General features: G+C 44.2%; 1 protein-coding gene across 3 annotated transcripts in view; it reads left to right on the plus strand.

The window, feature by feature from the left end:
- The window catches only part of TTF1 (transcription termination factor 1), a 33,122-nt gene that overhangs the window by 3,709 nt on the left and 6,509 nt on the right, over positions 1–22,904 (plus strand). Inside the window, exons 2-9 of one of the 3 annotated variants that reach the window (XR_001721062.4) lie at positions 3,433–4,806; positions 5,987–6,210; positions 7,920–8,105; positions 9,695–9,773; positions 14,003–14,133; positions 15,384–15,611; positions 17,993–18,082; positions 19,605–19,670. Coding sequence is in view for 2 of the 3 variants with exons in the window: in XM_016961934.3 (XP_016817423.2) it covers positions 3,440–4,806; positions 5,987–6,210; positions 7,920–8,105; positions 9,695–9,773; positions 14,003–14,133; positions 15,384–15,618; positions 17,993–18,082; positions 19,605–19,670 (2,378 nt within the window). In the remaining variant the exon portion in view is untranslated. Of the gene's footprint in view, positions 1–3,432; positions 4,807–5,986; positions 6,211–7,919; positions 8,106–9,694; positions 9,774–14,002; positions 14,134–15,383; positions 15,619–17,992; positions 18,083–19,604; positions 19,671–22,904 lie in introns of all 3 variants that reach the window. The other 2 variants (XM_016961934.3, XM_016961936.3) reach the window with 2 other exon arrangements.

Consider the following 22,904-nt stretch of genomic DNA (forward strand, 5'->3'; position numbering starts at 1 on the left):
CCCGGGAGCAGAGCGGGGTCTCTCTCGCACCCCAAAGGCGGTGAGAGAATCCGGGACCAGCTTTGGGCACGTACCTGCAGAGCGGGAAGTGTATGTTCTGAGTAAGGGGGAATAAATGCATATCCGTTCTTTCGATATGTATCGAGCACTGACTGGGGAGCCATTTGGGAGCAAGATGGCCAGGATTCCAGCCCTCAAGAAGCCGATCATATTATAACTGCCAAAAGTGCGATGGGGAGCAGCTGGTTGTTGGGAAACACTGTTAACCAGAAAGATGAGACCGGCTAAGGAGTTAGAGAGGTCCTCTTGAGAAAGTGGCTTTCATACTTGGACCAGTTAAAGGGCAGAAAGGTAATGCGGAGGAAGAGCTTTCCTGATGGAATGGGCTGTTTTTGCAAAGTTCCTGAGACGAAAAGGAAGGTAGTGTATTCTAGGAACTGAAAACAGCAGGGTTTCTGAAACCTAGAGAGAAGTGAGAGGTAGAGAGGTAGGCATGGACTTAACCTCTGTCCATCTCTAGGCTAGATTATGAAGAAATGAAGACTCTTGCAGGTCTGTGAGGATTTTGACTTTATCTTAAGAATAACAGGGGAACCCTAAAAAGTTTTTAGCAGGGAGAGACTATATATTTAGAAGGTTGTACTGGGCTCCAGAGGCCAGAGAGCAGCCTAGGAAGTATTTACAAAAAAGAAGGAAAGGAACTGATGGAAGGGGAAATGTTATTTAAAGAAATCAAGGCCGGGTGCTGTGGCTTACGCCTGTAATCCCAGCGCTTTGGGAGGCCGAGGCAGGTGGGTCACCTGAGGTCAGGAGTTCAAGACCAGCCTGGCCAACATGGCGAAACCCCGTTTCTACTAAAAATACAAAGATTAGCCGGGCTTGGTGGCGTGCGCCTGTAATCCCAGCTACTACTCCGGAGGCTGAGGCAGGAGAATCGCTTGAACCCGGGAGGCGGAGGTTGCAGTGAGCCGAGATCGCGCCGCTGCACTCCAGCCTGGGTGACAGAACGAGATTCTGTCTCCAAAAAAAAAAAAAAAAGAAAAGAAAAAGAAAAAAAGAAAAGAAAAGAAATCAGCCGGTGGGTGGCTCACGCCTGTAATCCCAGCACTTTGGGAGGCCGAGGCGGTTGGATCACAAGGTCAGGAGATCGAGACCATCCTGGCTAACACGGTGAAACTCCGTTTCTACTAAAAAATACAAAAAAATTAGCCGGGCGTCGTGGCGGGCACCTGTAGTCCCAGCTACTCTGGAGGCTGAGGCAGGAGAATGGCGTGAACCCGGGAGGCAGAGCTTGCAGTGAGCCGAGGTCACGCCACTGCACTGCAGCCTGGGCGACAGAGCAAGACTCCGTCTCAAAAAAAAAAAGAAAAAAAAGAAATAATCTGCTTTGCTCTGTTCGTGATTTATTAAGAGGTCCTAAAAGATGGGCCTGAAAAGCATCTGTTGAAATTTGTGGCTTTAAGAACAAAGGCACTCTTGCTGGAACGGTCTCAGTGGAGTAGTGGGGTGGGAGCTACAAGGATGTGGGTTAATAAGTGGATGAAAGGTGAGGTAATGGAAAGAGTGATTTCTCTTTCAGGAAATGTTGCTGTGAAGGGGAAGAAAGAGAACAGCTGGATGAGACTTTAGGGTTAAACGACAGTTGCTTTTTTTTTTTTTAAGTTAGAGGAGATTAAATATTGTTGGTATTTTGCTAGAAAACGCAGGCTGAAGATACAGGAGAGAGATGAAAGAGAAGATACGGAGAGACCACCATCTCTCTGAGAAGGCAGGAGAGGGTTGGGAGCCAGCACACATTTTCCTTCCTATAACGGAAGGAAATAGCCTTTGACAGAAGGGACACTTCCTTTGTTGCAGCAAGAGAGAGAGAGAGAGGATGTGGCAGTGCAAGTAGGTGTGTTAGACTTGGGGGAGTAACATATTTCTTGTCTAATACAGCTGATATTTACTACCCCGGATAAATTAGGTAGCTTCTGTAGAAAATGTGCTTAGCATTGAGACTTTAAAGACCGCTGATATAGAGAGAGCTCCAGGATCTATTGTTAGGTGAAAATAGCAAATGCAGATCACAATATATAGGTGTTACCTTCTGTGTAAAAAAGGAGAGGAAATATGAAGATCATTTTTATTTTTGTACGACGTAAATGTGTTATTTAGCCAAAGATAAATCTAAAAAAATGAAACCCAGAAGCAATACAGAGCAAAGAGAACAATAAGACATGTTTGCAAAATTATATTTTTAATCATCTCTTTTGGAAAGTGCATTTATATTTCTGTATTTTAATTCCAAGTGCACACACCCTATATGTGAGTATTAACGTTAGTGGCTTGTGAAATTTATTCCAGTGTATCACAGAACGTCCGCTCTTTATTGGACACTAACAAGGCATATCCAACTTCTTTCACAAAGAGGCCAACTTCTGGTTTGAGGTCAGTGGATACCTGATATCCCCACTGCGAAGCCCTTTTGTGGATCCTGCACTCGAATGGAGTCTAATGGCTTCTCCATGGTACAAACACAGAGGGGAACAAGACAGATAAACCATCTTTTTCTTCCTTGTTTTCTTTTTTCTTTGTCTTTTTTTTTTTTTTAAGCAGAAAAGACAGCCTGTAAATGACTAAATAAATGTTTCTTTTTTAAATATGAAAGTATATTACTTGGGAATCAGGCCAAGCCCAAGGAATCAGGGAAAACTTTCTTGAAGAACTGATCTTCAAACCAAGCTCTGAAGGATGGCAGGAGGCAAGGAGGGTGGGGAGGCTGTGGAGAGAATTTCATGGAGAGCTGGGGGGGAAAGGTTATGGCACGTTTGAGGAAGCAAAACAAGCTGCTTGTGGCTTAAACGCAGAGTTGGAAGATGAGTTCAGAGGTGAGGCTGTGGGGGACAGGGGCCTTATGGTGCAGGGCACTGTTGTTCTCTGTTAACTCTTTTTTTCTCCATCATAAAGGCAGTGGGACCAGACAGAGAGAATTCCAGTGAGCCACCTGTGTATCTAGAATAATCTGAAATTTGTAATCATGACTACAGGCTTGTCATTTGTCATACAATTTCATTTTGCTGTGATTTTTTCCGCTGAGGCTATGTTTAAAATGCAAAAATAGGCCAGGCACGGTGGCTGACGCCTGTAATCCCAGCACTTTGGGAGGCTGGAGTGGGCGGATCACGAGGTCAGGAGATCGAGACCATCCTGGCTAACACAGTGAAACCCCATCTCTACTGAAAATACAAAAACAAAATTAGCCGGGCGTGCTGGTGGGTGCCTGTAGTCCCAGCTATTCGGGAGGCTGAGGTGGGAAAATGGCATGAGCCCAGGAGGCGGAGCTTGCAGTGAGCCGAGATCGCGCCACTGCACTCCAGCCTGGGCGACAGAGTGAGACTCCGTCTCAAAAAAAAAGCAAAAATAAACCACTGTTGTCACATTTCCATATAGGAATAAAATGGAAGGAGAATCAAGCAGATTTGAAATCCATACTCCAGTTTCTGACAAGAAAAAGAAAAAGTGTTCTATACATAAGGAAAGACCTCAGAAACATTCCCACGAAATTTTCAGAGACTCCTCCCTGGTGAATGAACAGTCTCAAATAACTAGGAGGAAAAAGAGGAAAAAAGATTTCCAGCATCTCATTTCTTCTCCTTTGAAAAAATCCAGAATCTGTGATGAGACTGCAAATGCCACTTCCACACTCAAAAAGAGAAAAAAGAGAAGATACAGTGCTTTGGAGGTGGATGAGGAAGCAGGTGTTACAGTTGTCCTTGTGGATAAAGAAAATATTAACAACACACCAAAGCATTTTAGAAAGGATGTTGATGTTGTTTGTGTTGATATGAGCATAGAACAGAAGTTACCAAGAAAGCCTAAAACAGACAAATTTCAGGTACTTGCTAAGTCACATGCACATAAATCAGAGGCATTGCACAGTAAAGTTAGGGAGAAAAAGAATAAAAAGCATCAGAGGAAAGCTGCATCCTGGGAGAGCCAGCGGGCAAGGGACACCCTGCCTCAGTCAGAATCCCACCAGGAGGAGTCCTGGCTTTCTGTGGGTCCAGGGGGTGAAATTACAGAACTACCAGCATCTGCTCATAAAAACAAGTCTAAGAAAAAAAAGAAAAAGTCCAGTAACCAGGAATATGAGACACTGGCCATGCCTGAAGGATCGCAAGCAGGCAGAGAGGCTGGGACTGATACGCAGGAATCCCAGCCTACTGTGGGCTTGGATGATGAAACTCCACAACTACTAGGACCTGCTCACAAAAAAAAGTCTAAGAAAAAAAAGAAGAAAAAGTCCAATCACCAGGAATTTGAGGCATTGGCCATGCCTGAAGGATCACAAGTGGGCACTGAGGTTGGCGCTGATATGCAGGAATCCCGGCCTGCTGTGGGCCTGCATGGTGAAACTGCAGAAATACCAGCACCTGCTTATAAAAACAAGTCTAAGAAAAAAAAGAAAAAGTCCAATCACCAGGAATTTGAGGCAGTGGCCATGCCTGAGAGCCTCGAGAGTGCATACCCTGAAGGATCACAGGTGGGCAGTGAGGTTGGGACTGTGGAAGGCAGTACGGCTCTTAAAAGGTTCAAGGAATCCAACAGTACAAAGAAGAAGTCTAAGAAAAGGAAGCTTACGTCTGTCAAAAGGGCACGAGTGTCTGGTGATGATTTTTCAGTGCCCAGTAAGAACTCTGAGAGCACACTCTTTGATTCAGTAGAAGGTGATGGCGCCATGATGGAAGAAGGTGTGAAATCTAGGCCCCGACAAAAGAAAACCCAGGCCTGTTCGGCAAGCAAGCACGTGCAAGAGGCACCAAGGTAACGAGGGAGTGGTATTCCAGCTGCTGGTATATTTCTTTTATATGGATTCTGCCGATACCTCTTTAGTTAGCACAGACTTTTTAAAATTTTTATTTATTTATTTATTTTTGAGATGGAGATTTGCTCTTATTGTCCAGGCTGGAGTGCAATGGTGCGATCTCGGCTTACCGCACCCTCCACTTCCCAGGTTCAAGCGATTCCCCAGCCTCAGCCTCCCGAGTAGCTGAGATTACCGGCATGCACCATGCCTGGCTAATTTTGTATTTTTAGTAGAGACGACGTTTGTCCTTGTTAGTCAGGCTGGTCTCAAACTCCTGACCTCAGGTGATCCGCCTGCCTCAGCCTCCCAAAGTGCTGGGATTACAGGCGTGAACCACCGTGCCTACCCTTAGCACATACATATTAAATGGCAAAAATCATCAAGAGGTAGACCCTCATTGTACAGAATATCGTACATCTTTAATTGTGTAAACTTGGCAGGTAGTTTAATTTCTTCATGTGTGAAATAAGACAGATTCGATTTTCACTAAGAACTATTCCAGCCCTAGAAAATCTGTGAGTAAATTTAAAAGCCCAAATTACCTTTGAAAAATATAAAAGCCCAAATTACCTTTGAAAAATAGTCTGAGCAAATAACCAGTGGAAATAGGGCTTAGGGCTGCACTTTTAGCTTCTAGGCTCCCTCTGAGATATATCCAAGTAATTCAAGTTCCAGTAAAAAGTTTGAAAATCACGGACTGAGTCAACTCCAAGATCTCATCTTGCTTTAATATTCTAGTAGCCTAAGTGAGAGCCATTTTAAGAAAAGTTTAAGGCCAGGCGTGGTGGCTCATGCCTGTAATCCCAGCACTTTGGGAGGTCAAGGTGGGTGAGTCACTTGAGGCCAGGAGTTCGAGACCAGCCTAGCCAACATGGCGAAACCCTGTCTCTACTAAAAATACAAAAGTTAGCCGGGCGTGGTGGCGCGTACCTGTAGTCCCAGCTACTCTGGAGGCTGAGGCAGGAGAATCGCTTGAACCGGGAGGCAGAAGTTGCAGTGAGCTGAGATCGCACCATTGCACTCCAGCCTGGCGACAGAGCAAGCCTCTGTCTCACGAAAAAAAAGAAGGAAAAATTTAAAAGTTATGAGGTCAAGTGATGTATTAATGTTAGTCAACCCAATTTTCTAACCCCTTAGGTTAGAACCTGCAAATGAAGAACACAATGTGGAAACAGCTGAAGATTCCGAAACAAGATATTTATCTGCAGATTCAGGAGATGCCGATGATTCCGATGCGGATTTGGGTTCTGCCGTGAAACAGCTTCAGGAGTTCATTCCTAACATCAAGGACAGGGCCACCAGCACAATCAAGCGGATGTACCGGGACGACTTGGAACGGTTTAAGGAATTTAAAGCACAAGGTGAGCTTGTGGGGCCTTAGTGTTTGTTGAACTTCCTGTATGCAGAGCTAGCACCTGACTTTCTTTTATGGATGATTCAGATTTATAGATCGACAAGAAGCATTCTTTCTCTGCCTTCACCTCTATCTCCTACCAGAATTGTCCAAGCTGTAAAATTAGCAAAATAAAGTGCACTTGCTTTTCCTTTTCTTGCCCAGTTTCTGGTAAAGGTGGCCAGGAAGAATGGGGCTAAAGAGACCAGATAATTAATTCCCACTAAGAAGAGAAGGGACGAGAGGTTAATTGGTTGAGACACTGGAAATGATACAACAGTTATATAAAATTAAAATGCTGTCAAATTAAAATCAATTTTAATGAGGTATCGTTTCTTTCTCCAAGATATTAAATTGATGGTGAGCCAGTTGTAATAGACTTGATCACCTTCTTGATTTCACTGTGTTTCTGAACCTCTCTTATTAAGAATTATTATTATTAAGAATAATAAATAACTTTTATTATTCTTAAATCCAATAATAAAGCTTATTGGATTTAAGAATAAACTGCAAATTTAAGGCTGTATACTACAAATGAGCAATATTTACTGAGTATCTGTTGTATGAGACCCAATACAACTGGTCATTGAAAAAAGTAAAAAGAGGAGTCATAACCTTCCAGAATTAATGGATTGAAGAGATTCAGAAAAATAGACAAGACAAATTAAGCAAAAAAGACAGCACTACCCACGTACACACAATTATAGAGTGGTATAGAATCCCATTTTGGTGTATTGTGTTGAAATTTTTATGAGTATGTATTTCATAAAAGACTTTTTTTTTTTTCTTTTTTTTTTTTTTTTTGAGACAGAGTCTTGCTCTGTAGCCCAGGCTGGAGTGCAGTGGCATGATCTCGGCTCACTGCAACCTACGCCTCCTGGGTTCAAGTGGTTCTCCCACCTCAGCCTCCCAAGTAGCTGGGACTACAGGCGCCTGCCACCAAGCCCAGCTAATTTTTGTATTTTTAGTAGAGATGGGGTTTCACCATATTATTGACCAGGCTGGTCTCAAACTCCTGACCTCATGATTCGCCTGTCTCGGCCTCCCAGAGTGCTGGGATTACATGCATAAGCCACTGTGCCTTGCCCATAAGATATTTTTAAAGTAAACCTAGGCCAAGTGAGGTGGCTCACACCTGTAATCCCAGCACTTTGGGAGGCCAAGGCAAGAGAATTGCTTGAGGCCTGGAGTTTAAGACCAGTCTGGGCAAAACAGCAAGACCCTGTCTTACAAAAAATAAAAAATTAGCCAGGTGTCACACACACCTGTAGTCCCAGCTACTCGGGAGGCTGAGGCAGGAGAATCACTTGAGCCCAGGAGTTCAAGGTTGCAGTGGACTTTGATCATGCCACTGCACTCCAGCCTGGGTGAAAAAGCAAGACCCTATCTCTAAAGAATGCATAAATAAATTTGAAAACTATTTTTTAAAAAGATAGATGAAACAGGAAAGGTCACTTTGGAATAGGATGACCCAGGAAGACATTGACAGAAGAGGTCTAGCTTGGGCTGAACCCTGAAGGAAAGGCCAAATCTGCAAGTGCGGGCAGGAGGGCGAATGTCAGGTGTTGGGACTGTTGGGCCGAGGTACTGTCATTGCTGATGAAAAACCAAGTCATAGGTTTGCTTTTGTTCATTATTAACAATACACACTTTCTCCCTGTTCTTTCCCAATTCTAGGTGTCGCTATTAAATTTGGCAAGTTTTCTGTAAAGGAAAATAAGCAGTTAGAGAAAAATGTGGAAGACTTTCTAGCCCTGACAGGCATTGAGAATGCAGACAAGCTGCTGTACACGGACAGATATCCTGAGGAAAAATCTGTGATCACCAACTTAAAAAGGAGATACTCGTTTAGATTACACATTGGTAAGTTTAGAAACAATCACTCTTTGACCATCCACAGCCTTCCAGCCATAAACAAGATAACCCATGGTAAGTGTTAGCACGGTACCTGGCCCATTGCCTGCAGGCGGCGCACATTAACTGCTGTGACGGCTGATGATATTCTTTTTTTTTTTTTGAGACGGAGTCTTGTTCTGTTTCCCAGGCTGGAGTGCAGTGGTGCAATCTTGGCTCACTGCAACCTCCACCTCTGGGGTTCAAGCGATTTTCCTGCCTCAGCCTCCCAAGTAGCTGGGATTACAGGTGCCCACCACCACGCCCAGCTAATTTTTTGTATTTTTAGTAGAGACGGGGTTTCACCTTGTTAGCCAGGATGGTCTCGAACTCCTGACCTCGTGATCCGCCTGCCTCGTGCTGGGATTACAGGCGTGAGCCACCGCGCCCAGCCGTGATGGTATTCTTATTGCCAGTCTGTACTTTCTGGGATTTGGAATGTGTTCATGTCTCCCAAGTTCAGGGTGAAAAATTAAATGATCAACTTTTACCTTTCTTCCTTGGCAATAGTTGCGGTTTTGGTTTCTCCTCCTGTTCCTTATTTATATTTTGTGTACGCTACACAAAGCACATCCTTATACGCACCACGGTCTCCCGTGTTTTTTCAGTGTGGCCATGTGTGTGCTTTGTAACTGGAACCCTCCGACTGGAGGTGCTGCCTGTGAAGTTAGAAGGTCATGCTGTCATATAGGATCAGAGCGAAAGCAAATCTCTCTTGAATTTAAAGAGGATAATTTCTTAGGTGTTATGTGGAATCCACGAAGAAAAGCAGGCTAGTACGCCCCCGTTGAGGGATTATTTCCCCTTAGAGTGAGAAAGTGAGAAAAGCTGATTTGGGAAAGATTATTGTTCATCTTCTGGAAAACTGTTACCCTGTATTCTCCACCTCAGTGTTCTCTTCCTCTTAATTCACATTATCTTAAAACTACTTTGCCTCTTAAGGATTCTTTCCACAAATTGCATAGACCGGAAGCTGGAGCCTCAGGGTACTAAGCATTTAGTTTTCGGAGATCTCCAAGGAAACTGGTGATTGTGTGTATCTGCTCTTCAAGACAGCTTTCTTAGGCCGGATGCGGTGGCTCATGCCTGTAATCCCAGCACTTTGGGAGGCCGAGGCGGGCGGATCACCTGAGGTCAGGAGTTCAAGACCAGCCTGGCCACCAAATGAACCTGGCCAGCTGGTTGATTTGGTGAAGCAGCCTGGTTTCATTTAGTGAAACCCCATCTCTACTAAAAATATAAAAACCAGCTGGGCGTGGCGGTGGACACCTGTAATCCCAGCTACTCGGGAGGCTGAGGCAGGAGAATTGCTTGAACCCAAGAGATGGAGGTTGCAGTGAGCCGACACAGTGCCACTGCACTCCAGCCTCAGTGACAGAGTGAGACTCTCTCTCAAAAAAAAAAAAAAGCAAGACAGCTTTCTTCAGGATGTAGGAAATCCCAGCCTTAACACGGGGCTTAGGATAGTTCATGTTGTTATAAGGGCTGTTCTGGGTTCCTTTTACAATTGCGACTTCATTTCATGTGAGCCCCTCTGATCACCTTTCTTCTGACTTTAGGTAGGAACATTGCCCGTCCCTGGAAACTTATATACTATCGAGCAAAGAAGATGTTCGATGTCAACAATTACAAAGGCAGGTAAGAAAAAAGTCTTAGCAGCTTGAGACAGAACATTTCTCTAGTCTTTGCTGATACCATAAATCAAAATATTCACAGCAGTGGATTAGCAGTAAAAATAACGCAGATTTGTGTGTGTGAAACCAGGTGGTGTATTTGTTGTCAAATGTGTGTCTTCATGGCCTTTTCCATCCCCACCTCTTTAGTGAAGCCGTGGTGACCTTCTGTTTCCTGCATCTGCAGCTTTCTCTACACTTTTTCATTAGCACTCCCCATATGCTGCTTCATGTGCTGTGACTCCTGTTTGCTCTGCTCTCTGCTTACGTCATAAGCTCCTTGTGAACCCAAACATCCCATCTCGACACATGTTCCCTTCAGCACTTAGCAGAGTGCTGTGGGTTTTTAGTAACTATTTGAAGGTGGAGGTAAGTGCTGGGATTAGGTCCCTTAAATGCAGTTCAGTGGTATCAACCTGGGGTGCTTAACCCGGTTGTCATTCTCTCCTTCCTTTTCCCCAAATACAATATCCGATTATAATTTGTTTCCAACACATTTAAAAACAAACCAAACGTAGACCGAGTGTTTGGGTTAGCACGTTAGCACTCTGCTCAGGGACAGAAGGAGAAGCAGGAAGGTGTTAGCTCGGATTCCACGGCCCCCGAAAACTACCTTCTACTCAGCTGCTTGACCTCTCTCTGAGAGGCAGCTTTCATAAATCTTCTGGCAGCGGCAGTTGAGTTCTGCTTAGCCTGTGATTGTAAACTGAGACATAGGTCATTACCTAAACTTCCAACGTTGATATGACCTCGGTTTCCTTTTCAAAATTTTTACAGAAATAAATCAGCCTTAGGTGAGGAAAGTTCACACACAGACTGAGACCTGCCCTGCCTGTTTTTCCCCAATCCTGAGGTTAGACAATTGTGAACAGAACTTTTAAGAAAATCCACTAAAGGTAACATTTTAAATGGGACTTACAAGAATGCTTTTGGCAGGTTAATGGTGGCAGCTGAGGTAATATATTTCCACCTGTGACACACACACAGGAATGAAATTTTTAGAGTAATTTTTAGAGTCATTCTAAAAATCTAACAGTTCATCTCTTTGTGCTGTATTATTTGTGTTGTGGTGATCATTTACCCTTAGAATATTTTTATAGCAAGCAATTCCTGACTTTAAAAAAATAGAAAGTAAAAAATCAAAGAATTATTATTATTTTAATTTTTAATTTTTGTTGTTGATTTTTTGTTGTTTTTTTCTTTTTTTGAAATGGAGTCTCAGTCTGTCGCCCAGGCTGGAGTGCAATGGCGCGATCTTGGCTCACTGCAACCTCCGCCTCCCAGGTTCAAGCAATTCTCCTGTCTCAGCCTCCCGGGTAGCTGGGACTACAGGCACCCACCACCACGCCCGGCTAATTTTTGTATTTTTCGTAGAGACGGGGTTTCACCATATTGGTCAGACTGGTCTGGAACTCCTGACCTCAGGCGATTCACCTGCCTCAGCCTCCCACAGTGCTGGGATTACAGGTGTGAGACACCGTGTCTGGCAATTTTTTTTTTTTTTTTTTTGGAACAGGGTCTCACTCTGTCACCCAGACTGGAGTGCTGTGGTGCGAACTCGGCTCATTGGAACCTCCACCTCCTGGGTTCAAGCGATTCTCCTGCCTCAGCCTCCCAAGATGCTGGGACTGCAGGCGTGTGCCACCACACCCAGCTAATTTTTATATTTTTAGTGGGGACGAGCTTTCACCTTGTCGACCAGGCTGGTCTCAAATTCCTGACCTCAAGTGATCCTCCTGCCTCAGCCTCCCTCAGCCTGGGATTGCAGGCTTGAGCCACCACACCTGGCTTACAGCCATGATTCTTAATAGTGAAAAATAGGCCAGGCACAGTGGCTCACACCTATAATTCCCAGCACTTTGAGAGGCTGAGGTGGGCGGATCACTTGAGGTCAGGAGTTCGAGACCAGACTGGCCAACATGGTGAAACCTTATCTCTACTAAAAATACAAAAATTAGCCGGGCGTGGTGGCAAACGCTTATAATCCCAGCTACTTGGGAGGCTGAGGCAGGAAGATTGCTTGAACCTGTGAGGCAGAGGTTGCTGTGAACCGAGATTGCGCCACTGCACTCCAGCCTGGGAAATACAGCAAGACTCCGCCTCAAAAAAAAAAAATAGTGAAGAATAACCAGTTTCTATTCACCATACGCTGCATTTACAGACAAATGTCTGAAAATGCTCTGATGTTATTGTTTGTTTTTGGCTGGGTGCGGTGGCTCATGCCTGTAATCCCAGCACTTTGGGAGGCTGAGGCAGGCGGATCACTGGATTAGGAGTTTGAGACCAGCCTGGGCAACGTGACTCTACAAAAAATACAAAAATTAGCCTGGTATGCACCTGTAGTCCCAGCTACTTGGGAGGCTGAGGTGGGAGGATCACTTGATCCCAGGAGGTGGAGGTTGCAGTGAGCCATGATCATGCCACTGTGCTCCAGCCTGGGTGACAGAGCCAGACCCTGTCTCAAAGAAAAAAAAAAAAAGAAATTGTATTTTTTAGGACTTCTTAGTGATGGCATAAACCACCATTCCTACTCAGATAGGAATCTGAAGATGTTATAAAGATTGCTTTTTATTTATTTAAATATTTAGGCGTTTAATCTTAAAATCCATTTATAATATTATAGTGCTTTTCTTAGTACTTTAATATATGTATTTGCCGAGACCAGCTCGGTCCGGGAGACCCTAACCCAGCGGCGCTAGAGGAATTAAAGACACACACACAGAAATATAGAGGTGTGAAGTGGGAAATCAGGGGTCTCACAGCCTTCAGAGCTGAGATCCCCGAACAGAGATTTACCCACGTATTTATTAACAGCAAACCAGTCATTAGCATTGTTTCTATAGATATTAAATTAACTAAAAGTATCCCTTATGGGAAACGAAGGGATGGGCCGAATTAAAGGAATAGGTTGGGCTAGTTAACTGCAGCAGGTGCATGTCCTTATGGCACAGATCTCTCATGCTATTGTTTGTGGCTTGAGAATGCCTTTAAGCAGTTTTCCGCCCTGGGCGGGCCAGGTGTTCCTTGCCCTCATTCCCGTGAACCCACAACCTTCCAGCGTGGGCATTATGGCCATCATGAAAATGTCACAGTGCTGCAGAGATTCTGTTTATGGCCAGTTTGGGGGGGCTTGCTCCCAACATGTATTTTTATGTAGGATGAATGCACTTTACATTTCTCAAGTAGTTACATATTTACAGTAAAGCCATTTGTTGCATGTTTATGCAGTTTATACAGTAAAGCCATCTTTTGTCTGTCAAGCATTATGGATAACATAGTATACGAAACCGACAAGATCTCTGCCCTCATGGAACTTCCCTTCTAGAGCTGTGTCTTCCAGTATGGTGACCAGCAGCCTCCTGGGCCTGTGGAACATTTGAAATGTAGTTAGTCCACATTGAGACGTGCTGTCAGAGTAAAACACATGCTGGGCTTTGAAGGCTCAAGATGAAGAACCGAATGTAAAATACATCGTTGATATTTTTTAATACTGATGACGTGTTGAAATGATAGGCATTTTTAATGTATTGAGTTCAATGAAATATATTATTTTTTGTTTTTGTTTTTCATCACGCAACATGTCCATGTAAGAAATATATTCTTAAAGTTCCTTTTATTAAAACTAGGTAAAGTGAGTTTTCCTATGACTACTAGGAAACTTAAACTCCGTAAGAGGCTCGTATTATGTTTTTGTTGGGCAGTGCTGGTCTAGAGGAAGAGGCGTGAACAAGGGAGCTGGTGCACATGTGAGTGCAGGTTGTGACCAGTGCTATGGAAGAGAAGCACGGTGTTCTCCAGGAGCAATCAACAGGGGGACTTCAGGCTAAGGGGGTCAGGGAGGCGCTCCCCAAAAACGCACCCTTTAAACTGCACTGGCGAGCATGCAGGCACTGTCCAGGTGGGGTGGAGGAAGGCCGTTTCCACCACAGGGACAGAGGCTCTGAGCTGAAGAAGGGCTAAGTGATTGCTCCGGCTGCTGTTCAGTTGAGCCAGGCCTCTGGTCTCCACTTCAGTGATTGATTGATAGGATGACCACCATTGAGACGCCAACAGGAAGTGAAGAGAGCTGTGACCGGGTTCCCCGACAGCCTGCCCCATTCAGCTTTCCCCACGATTGCTGCGTACTGGGATGAGAATACCATTTTTAATCTGATAGTTCGTTTAAACTTGTAAAACATTTTCCCTTTCTCCTAGGTATAGCGAAGGAGATACTGAGAAGTTAAAGATGTACCATTCCCTCCTTGGGAATGACTGGAAGACGATTGGTGAGATGGTGGCCCGAAGTAGCCTCTCCGTGGCCCTCAAGTTCTCACAGATCAGCAGTCGTAAGTGGCAGCCCCCAGTGCCCACCTCGCTGAAGAAATAAGCCCTGACAGGCCTGGTTCAGCCATAACCGATCCAATGCCCAGAAATCACCATAGACCTGTCTTCCGCGAGAGCTTTGTTTCTTAAGCTATTCTCTATACTAATTTGTTTGGTTTCCTCGTGTGTTCAGTGAAGCCATGTGACCTTTACCCCACTAGGCTGGTTTTTACCACACTTCAGTAACTGTCCGTGCAAATATAACTGCCAAGTGGACCAGGACCCCAGTAAACTGGTGGTGGGAGAGCCTGGGCGGAGGGTCACTTCCCCGCAGTGGCACGGGACACGTTGGGAGGGAGGCAGCACGCAGTTCGTGCCCGTCAGGCGGGGACTTTTCTCAGAACCAGTGTTGGTGACCTCCTGTCTGTGTCTCCTCTTTCCTAAAAGGTTTCCTTTCAGAAGACAGTCCTGACCGGGTTTTCTGTTTAGCACAGGGGCTCACACACTCCAGCCACACAGCTAGTGCCTTGCAGCCAGTTCTTCAAGTTTCCAAGAACTAGAGGAAAATCTTAAATTGTTTTTTTTTTTTAAATTTTGGGAACTCTAGATATCTTTTTTTCTTTCTTGGAAATCTCTTGATTTTTAAATATTCATCCAAATTGTTATTGAGGGGAAAATGTAACATTCTGTGGGCCAGACCAAAAGCACAGCCAAACAGCTGCCAGTGTGACACTCCTTACTTAGCGTGACCGTGAATGTCTCTAGTGAAGAAGGGTGAACCGTTGATACTTTGGGGCATCCGCCACAGATAACTGGCTTCAGAAATTCTCAGGTGCCTTCATCAAGTACTGTGTTGGTATCAGTGTAGCTATTATTGTTACACTAGGAACTCTTGGCCAAGAGACATGTACATAACATAAAAGCCATTTGGCTGGCTTTTCTTCCCCCATTAAATGTTTGGGAACCTCACAATTTGATGCAGGAGACATTGTTCTCAGAAACAGGATGAACAACTGTTTTGAAATAAATAAATAAAACATTGCTTTAAGAAAGGACTTATTTAATAATTTCTGGCTTTAGTTCTTAAAAAGAATCCATGACCGTGTTAGTAATTTCATTTTAATATGCACATAATTGTGTTTGTTTTATGTCTATATAATTGAGATGTGCATTATTTTCTGAAAAGTACCCAATTTATCATTTCATTTTTAATATTGTGTTTGAAAGCAAATAGACTAGCAACTATAAGACCACCTTTTTATTATATCTACAGAAAGAAATCGTGGTGCTTGGAGTAAGTCTGAAACCCGGAAACTAATCAAGGCTGTCGAAGAAGTGATTCTGAAGAAGATGTCTCCCCAGGAGTTAAAAGAGGTGGATTCCAAACTCCAAGAAAATCCTGAAAGTTGCCTATCAATTGTTCGGGAAAAACTCTACAAGGGCATATCTTGGGTAGAAGTAGAAGCTAAAGTGCAAACCAGAAATTGGATGCAGTGTAAAAGTAAGTGGTAAGTTCTTCCCTCTCTCTTTCTCTGTGTCTCCAGCTTCTGTGGAGAGGTGAGGTTACCAAGAATATCTGTGTAACTGCCGTGGGGAAGCTGACGTGTCAAGAACAATCGTGTCTAGTCTGCTGCCCCCGCTGCTTCCATATCACTCTCTGATTTAAATGAGCACGTAACTAGCCCTGATGCATTGAAGAGTGTATGCTTTTCTCCTAAAGAACTTGAACCTTTTTAAAACTGAATATTGACTTCTGATTTCTTCACTCTTTCTAAGTCTTTAATAAAACAAGGTAGCAATCTGTTGGCAGCATTAGAAAAAAAGGGGCCACGCGCAGTGGCTCATGCGTGTAATCCCAACACTTTGGGATGATGAGGCAGGCCGATCACTTGAGGGCAGGAGTTCAAGACCAGCCTGGCCAATGTGGCAAAACCCTGTCTCTACCAAAAATACAAAAATTAGCCAAGTGTGGTGGCTCACAGCCACCAGTAGTCCCAGCTACTCAGGAGGCTGAGGCAGGAGAATCGCTTGAACCCAGGAAGTGGAGGTTGCAGTGAGCTGAGATCACCCCATTGCACTCCAGCCTGGGCAACAGAGCGAGGCTCTGTCTCAAAAAAATAAAAAATAGAGAGAGAGAGAAAAGATAGAAAACTAACATACAGAGAGAAATCACAAGTGTAGTGATCAGTAGCAGCTCCACCCTTCTAATGTGCTTTCTGCTTCTGCGGTTCCTCAGATGAAGCGAGGTAGGCATGCTCCTGGCTGCGTCAGTCACATAGAGACAGTTTCAGTCCTGCTTCTGCCACACATTCTTTGCTGGATATAGCTTTTCCAAGACCTGGAGAGTCGCGGAGCTGGATGTCCAGCTGCAGCGAACTCCTCAAACCAGTGGTTCTGCATGCTCATGACCCCCCCACCTTGCACATGAAGGGCACTCAGTGGCTCTTGAATAATAAATAGGAGTAAAATCCAGAGTAGACATATTTTGTGTTAAAAGCAAACTCCTAGATCATACTGCTTGTATACCTTACAACTCCAGGGGAATAAACTCCAAAGAACAGGGAATGTTGGAGGAACCAGAGCTCTTTTTACCTCTATTTTTAGCTAAAAGAAGGAAGAGTGAGGGCCGGGCACGGTGGCTCATACCTGTAATCCCAGCACTTTGGGAGGCTGAGGCAGGTGGATTACAAGGTCAGGAGTTCAAGACCAGCCTGGCCAACATAGTGAAACCTCATCTCTACTAAAAATACAAAAAATTAGCCGGCGGGATGGTGGGCATCTGTAATCCCAGCTACTCGGGAGGCTGAGGCAGGAGAACTGCTTGAACCCAAGAGGCGGAGGTTACAGTGAGCCGAGATCACGCCATTGCACTCCAGCCCCGGCGACAGTGCCAGACTCCGTCTCAAAAAAAAAAAAAAAAAAAAAAAAGGAAGAGTGAGTTATAAGCCTCAAGTGGAGGATGACATACCAATGTTAAAAGGAGGACATGGTGATCATTAAGGGTAGTACTGGTTCAAGATCAACATAATTAAGATAACATGCAAGATTTAGCTATTAATTTGAGATAAAAATAGGAAACTTAAACTCTGAACGTATATTTACCTTGTGTAACATTGAAGTGACCTCCACTGGTACATTTCAACCCTGTAAACGTGGATGGCTCTCATTAAGAGCAACAATGTTGTTGATCAGCGTGTGTATCTCCGTTACCAAGAATGTAAATATAACAGCTAATGATCTATCAGATTGTGACAAATTTTGCTATTCAAGATAAGTACTTTTAAAATCTTTTTAATTGGGTCACTGCCTTTACTAGAACCTTCAGTCAGCCTGCAGCCACTAGCTTTGGCATTAGAGGAATCATCAAATCATTTCTCACTTTACTAAATTTGTCTTATTTGATGTTCCAAGGCTGGTAATGATAATAAGAGCAATGCCTGTCTGTGTATAAATAGTCAAAATACATTGAGGTCCAGGTACTGTGGCTCATGTCTGTAATACCAGCACTTTGGGAGGCCTAGGCAGGTGGATCACTTGAGGCCAGGAGTTTGAGACCAGCCTGGCCAACATGGTGAAACCCTGTCTCTACTGAAAATACAAAAATTAGCCGGGCGTGGTGGTGTGCACCTGTAAGGAATCCCAGCTACTCAGGAGGCTGAGGCAGGAGAATCGCTTGAACCCGGAAGGTGGAGGTTGCAGTGAGCTGAGACTGCGACACTGCACTCCAGCCTGGGTGACAAAGTGGGACTCCGTCTCAAAAAAAAAAAAGAAAAGTTAGAAGTTGGTTCTGAATGAGAACAATTTAGATGAGAAAAATACAGGATATTTTAATGAAAACTCTACCCTTGAAAGTAAACTATGTTTTTCTTCCTTTTAATGTAGGACAGAAATTCTAACCAAGAGGATGACTAATGGCCGGCGTATATACTATGGCATGAATGCCCTGCGGGCCAAGGTCAGCCTTATTGAAAGGTATGAAAAATAAAAACGGATGCCTCTTAACTGTTTCTGTCTCTAGCCAAAGAGAAGTTGTTAACCCAGCAGAGTCTGCAGTGAGATTGCCAAGGTCCAAATCCCTGTTCCAGCACTTTCCGCATGTATTGTGGGCATATGACCTACCCTTCTAAGTCTCAGTTTACTCATCTTAACTCATCTACTGAGGATGACGATAATTGTACCTAGCTCTTAGTGCTTTCAGGAGGATAAAAGAAAATAACGTGTGAAACATACTGTGTACTCCGTGTAGTTATTTTAGTCTTTGAAGCATTTCATATGGATATAAGTTATTTACGCCTATTGGAAAATGGGGGTAAATGATTCAGGCAGAGCCCTCCTGTGCTCCAGCATGAGCTTGTTGGTGTCACCCTTGCTTGTCTTTGGTTTTGTCTTTGAGTTCCTTGTCCATGCAGGGTCCCCCCTAAACTGTTGAAGGGTGACGAGGAAAAGGGAGACATGGGCCCGTTTTGTGATGCGTGTGAGACTAGTGGACCTGGCCCGTGTCGACTGAGGAACAGGAAAGGGCAGCAGAAGCCTGTGGGTTCTGGCCCTGCTGTCCGCCTTCATTCCCTCTGCCTCACACGTGAGCCCTGCCTAAGGCTCACTGTGGGTTTCCTGATCCTCTTTCCTAGGGGTGGATCGGGGGGTGGTTATGCCCCCACCCAGTCTTCCCTGCTAGAGAGACAGCATAGATTACCAGATCCAAGAAGGGCATCTCAAGTCAAGCAGGCCTGGGTTCCAGTGTGGGCCCCACCTATTAGTCATGTAATCTGGAGCCCATGACTGAGTCTCTTGGCACCATTTCCCTGTCTGTAGATGGGGCGGGGAGGGTTACTGTAAATGAATTTGTGCACTTTAAGGTCTTAACTTGGCTCGGCGTGGTGCCTGACGCCCATAATCCCAACACCGGGAGGCCAAGGCAGGAGGAGCCCAGGAGTTTGAGACCAGCCTGAGCAACATGTCAAGACTCCATCCCTACACAAAATCTAAAAAATTAGCCAGGCATGGTGCCACGTGCTTATGGTTCCAGCTTCTTGAGAGACTGAGGTGGGAGAGTTGCCTGAGTCCAGGTGGTTGAGGCTGCAGTGAGCCACGATCACGCCACTGCAGTCCAGCCAGGGTGACAGAGCGAGACCCTGTATCAAAAAAAAAGACCTTCACAGTGTCTGTCACATAGTACAGATGTCCTCTTACTGTGTGTCTATGTTGAACGATGAGGTGGTGTTTTTTACTGTGAGAAAGCAACATGGTTTGTTGAGAGACACAAAGGGCTCAGAAAGAGGAAAGAGGTCTTTTCAGCCCATCTCTGTAGCCCACCAACTGACTGACCTGGATTAACCTTGGGCTGGGATGCTGAGCTCACTGTGCATGTGTAATGAGGGAGCTGGAATGCGGCGAAAGCGCGCATACCTTCCAGCTCTCAGCACTCCACGCATCCATGAAGATGGCTATCATGATTATTTTTGCTTGAAAATTTAATTTTTATTTTTTCTCACAGGTTGTATGAAATAAATGTGGAAGATACTAATGAAATAGACTGGGAAGATCTTGCTAGTGCCATAGGGTAAGACCATTTGTTTAATATTAAACTAATTAAAATATAGAGATGACTTAATAAATGTAATAACTCCCTATCATCTTACAGGGCTGATAGTGATGCTGCATTTGGAATTTTATATAAGCGGTGGTTAAAATTCAGTGTATTTGCTAGGAAACCAATTTGTTAGTGCAGAGGAAACCGTAATTTTAGGAGCAGTGTATACGTAAAGGCTCTGAGCTGCTAGGTAGATCAGGTTTTCATGACACTAAATACATCATTAGTTGGATATGTTTTTCATTTTTCTTCCCTTTTCTTTAGTGTCACATAGATCATCACACCTCAGGTGTTTTGTGATTACAGATTTTAGCTAGAGCATAATACCTATGGCCCACCCACCTCCCTCCTATTTCAGTTTTCCAGTGGAAAAATAATCGTGTAAGGAAGTATTACCATACAGTCGAGTTGACCTTGGCAGGCATTGGAGGTGATATTATAGGTACTTTAGTAACAATGAAGTGAATTTTCCCAGTACATACCTTTTATCAATTCCAATTATTGAAAAATCAAAGGCTCAGAATTACGATTCACCCACCAAATACGAGTGCCTATATGCCAGGCATTTTTCTAGGCTCTGGGGATACAGCATTGAACAAAAGACAAGTTCCTTGCCTGGTAGAGCATCCATTCTGCTGACACAAATGCCAAGTTTTGTATAGTATAGAATTAACCTAAAAACTACATTGATGATAACGATATCAAACTAATAATAATTATTGACTACCTTCTGTATACCAGGCACAAAACGTAGTGATGAATAAGGACTTTAGGAACTCACATTTAGTTCTGGGAAGAGACTGTAAACAAATAAGCTCATTTCAGATAGCATGGTACCAAAAAGAAAACAAAAATAGAGTAGAAGGGACTTGGGGGGCAATCAGATAGGGTGGTTAGGGAAGACTTTGGAAGCAGAAGCGGTGGCAGGGTAGCCACGCGGGGATGAGACTGAAGGTGTTCGGACAGAGAGTAGTGAATGCAGACACCTTGAGCCGGCACTGGCTGGGCACATTCAAGGGACTGGAAAGGGACCAGGTGGCCCAGGACAGTGAGTAAAATGATGGCAGCGATGGGCTGGGTGCGTCTGCAGGCCAGACTCCCACGCTTCAGGGGACTTCAGACAGTTGACAACACAGCACATGCTCCAGACATCCAGGAGTTCCAGTTACCTTTGTGTACCCAATTTGGAACTTTGTAAACACTAGCAATTCTCTGGTTTTCAGCCCAGCTCTCACTTCAAAATCATCTGGGGAACTTTTAAAAAATACCAGTGCCACGTGAATGGGATTGGTCTGGTGTGGGGTCTGGCTTCGCATGAATGGGATTGGTCTGGTGTGGGGTCTGGCTGTCAGGATTGTTCAGAGCTCCAGGTGACTCAGATGTGTTACCCTGCCGAGACCCCATGCTTTAGCGCTGGTTAAATGACTTGGTCGGTTCCCAGTTAGAACGTTTTAGTTGTGTGTAACAATTCAAATACAGAACTGAATATCATGCCCCACCCATAAGGAAAAAGGACTTGACTGTTCAGTTTGATTTTGCTGTTTTTCTGGAATAGGTAATAGATTACGTAGTCCAGAATTAAAGAAACGTAGGCTGGGCACGGTGGCTGTTGCCTGTAATCCCAGCACTTTGGGAGGCCAAGGTGGGCAGATCACCTGAGGTCAGGAGTTCAAGACCAGCCTGGCCAACATGGTTCAACTCTGTCTCTACAAAAATACAAAAATTAGCCGGGCATGATGGCAGGTGCCTGTAGTCCCAGCTACTCAGGAGGCTGAGGCAGGAGAATCGCTTGAATCCAGGAGGCGGAGGTTGCAGTGAGCCGAGATCGTGCCATTGCACTCCAGCCTGGGCAACAGAGCAAGACTCCATCTCAAAAGAAAAAAAAGAAAGAAAGAAAGAAACCTGAAAGGAAACACAGTGAAAAGTGTCCCCTTACCACTCACCAGCCACGCGTAGCCCTACAGGAAACCAGTATCTATTTTCCATAGATGGTTTATGCAAAATGTCTGCAGGATCTGAGTGATGTTCTGATGGCTAATGTTGGCTATTTATACCTACTCTCTTTTGTTACTTCTTGAATAGGAGTTACCAGAGATTGTCTTTTCAAAGCACCAGCTTTGATTGCGTTGACCCTATCTTGTGATTATTCTAATGTCAGCTCTTTATCACACCCTCCCTTCAGCTCTCTTTGAGTTTATTTTGCTGTTGTTTTTCAACTTCTTGAGATGGGTTCTTAGCTCATTTTCCATTTTTCTTCCTTTGTAATATACATTTAAGGCCATATATTTTCTTCTAAGTACTGCTTTATTAGCAATGCCTAATTATTTTTTTCAGAAACTTTATTAGGAAAATTTTAGACAGATACAAAATAAATGAACCTTCATGTACCCATCACCCCAGTTCAGCAACTGTCAAAATCCAGCCATCCTTATTAAAGATCTACATTCACTCCCTCCAATTATTGTTATCTTTTTTGGTAAATTTTACATACTTTGCAGCCTTAGTACCATTCAAAATTCAAATAATTCTAGTAATTCCATTTGGAATCAAATAATTCCATTTCTAGAAATACATTCTACAAAACAACTTCACACATACATGAAATGACTTGTATACAGAGTAACTGACTGCAAAATGCCTGTTAATAGGGGACTGGCTATATATGTATTTTACCCATATAGTGACATTCTTTATAGCTACAAAAAATAATGAGAAAGCCCCTTGGTGGTGGGGCAAAGAAAGCGCCAAGATACAGTCTTGGGTGAGGAAACACTGCGTGGTTGCAGGGTGGCGTGCCAGCGCCACAGAACAGGAAAGCTGCAATGTGTGTGTCTATTCGAGACTTCCAGTCTCTGTGCTCTGGACCAAATAAATCAGACCAGCCCTCCCTCCAGCCCACCTGCCACCGAAGACACCCAAGAAAGGCAAATGAAATGTATGCAAAGTCTCTTAAAGGCTTCAAAAAGCTAAACAAGTTGCAAGAGTAACAGAAAGAACCCCGCATCCCCTTTACCCATAGTCGCCTCTTCTGAACATTCTGCTACGTTCACTTTATCATCCCTCTCTCCCTCCTCCAAGGGAATACGGTTTTTCCCATAACCATTCAAGAGTTAGTGGCAGATACCACTTCCCAAGCAAGGATGTTATTTTACATAACCATAGTACAATCGAGAATCAGGAAGTTTCACATTGATATAGTACACC

The sequence above is a fragment of the Pan troglodytes genome, chromosome 11 (genome assembly GCF_028858775.2).
Source record: "Pan troglodytes isolate AG18354 chromosome 11, NHGRI_mPanTro3-v2.0_pri, whole genome shotgun sequence".
Classification (NCBI taxonomy): Eukaryota; Metazoa; Chordata; class Mammalia; order Primates; family Hominidae; genus Pan; species Pan troglodytes.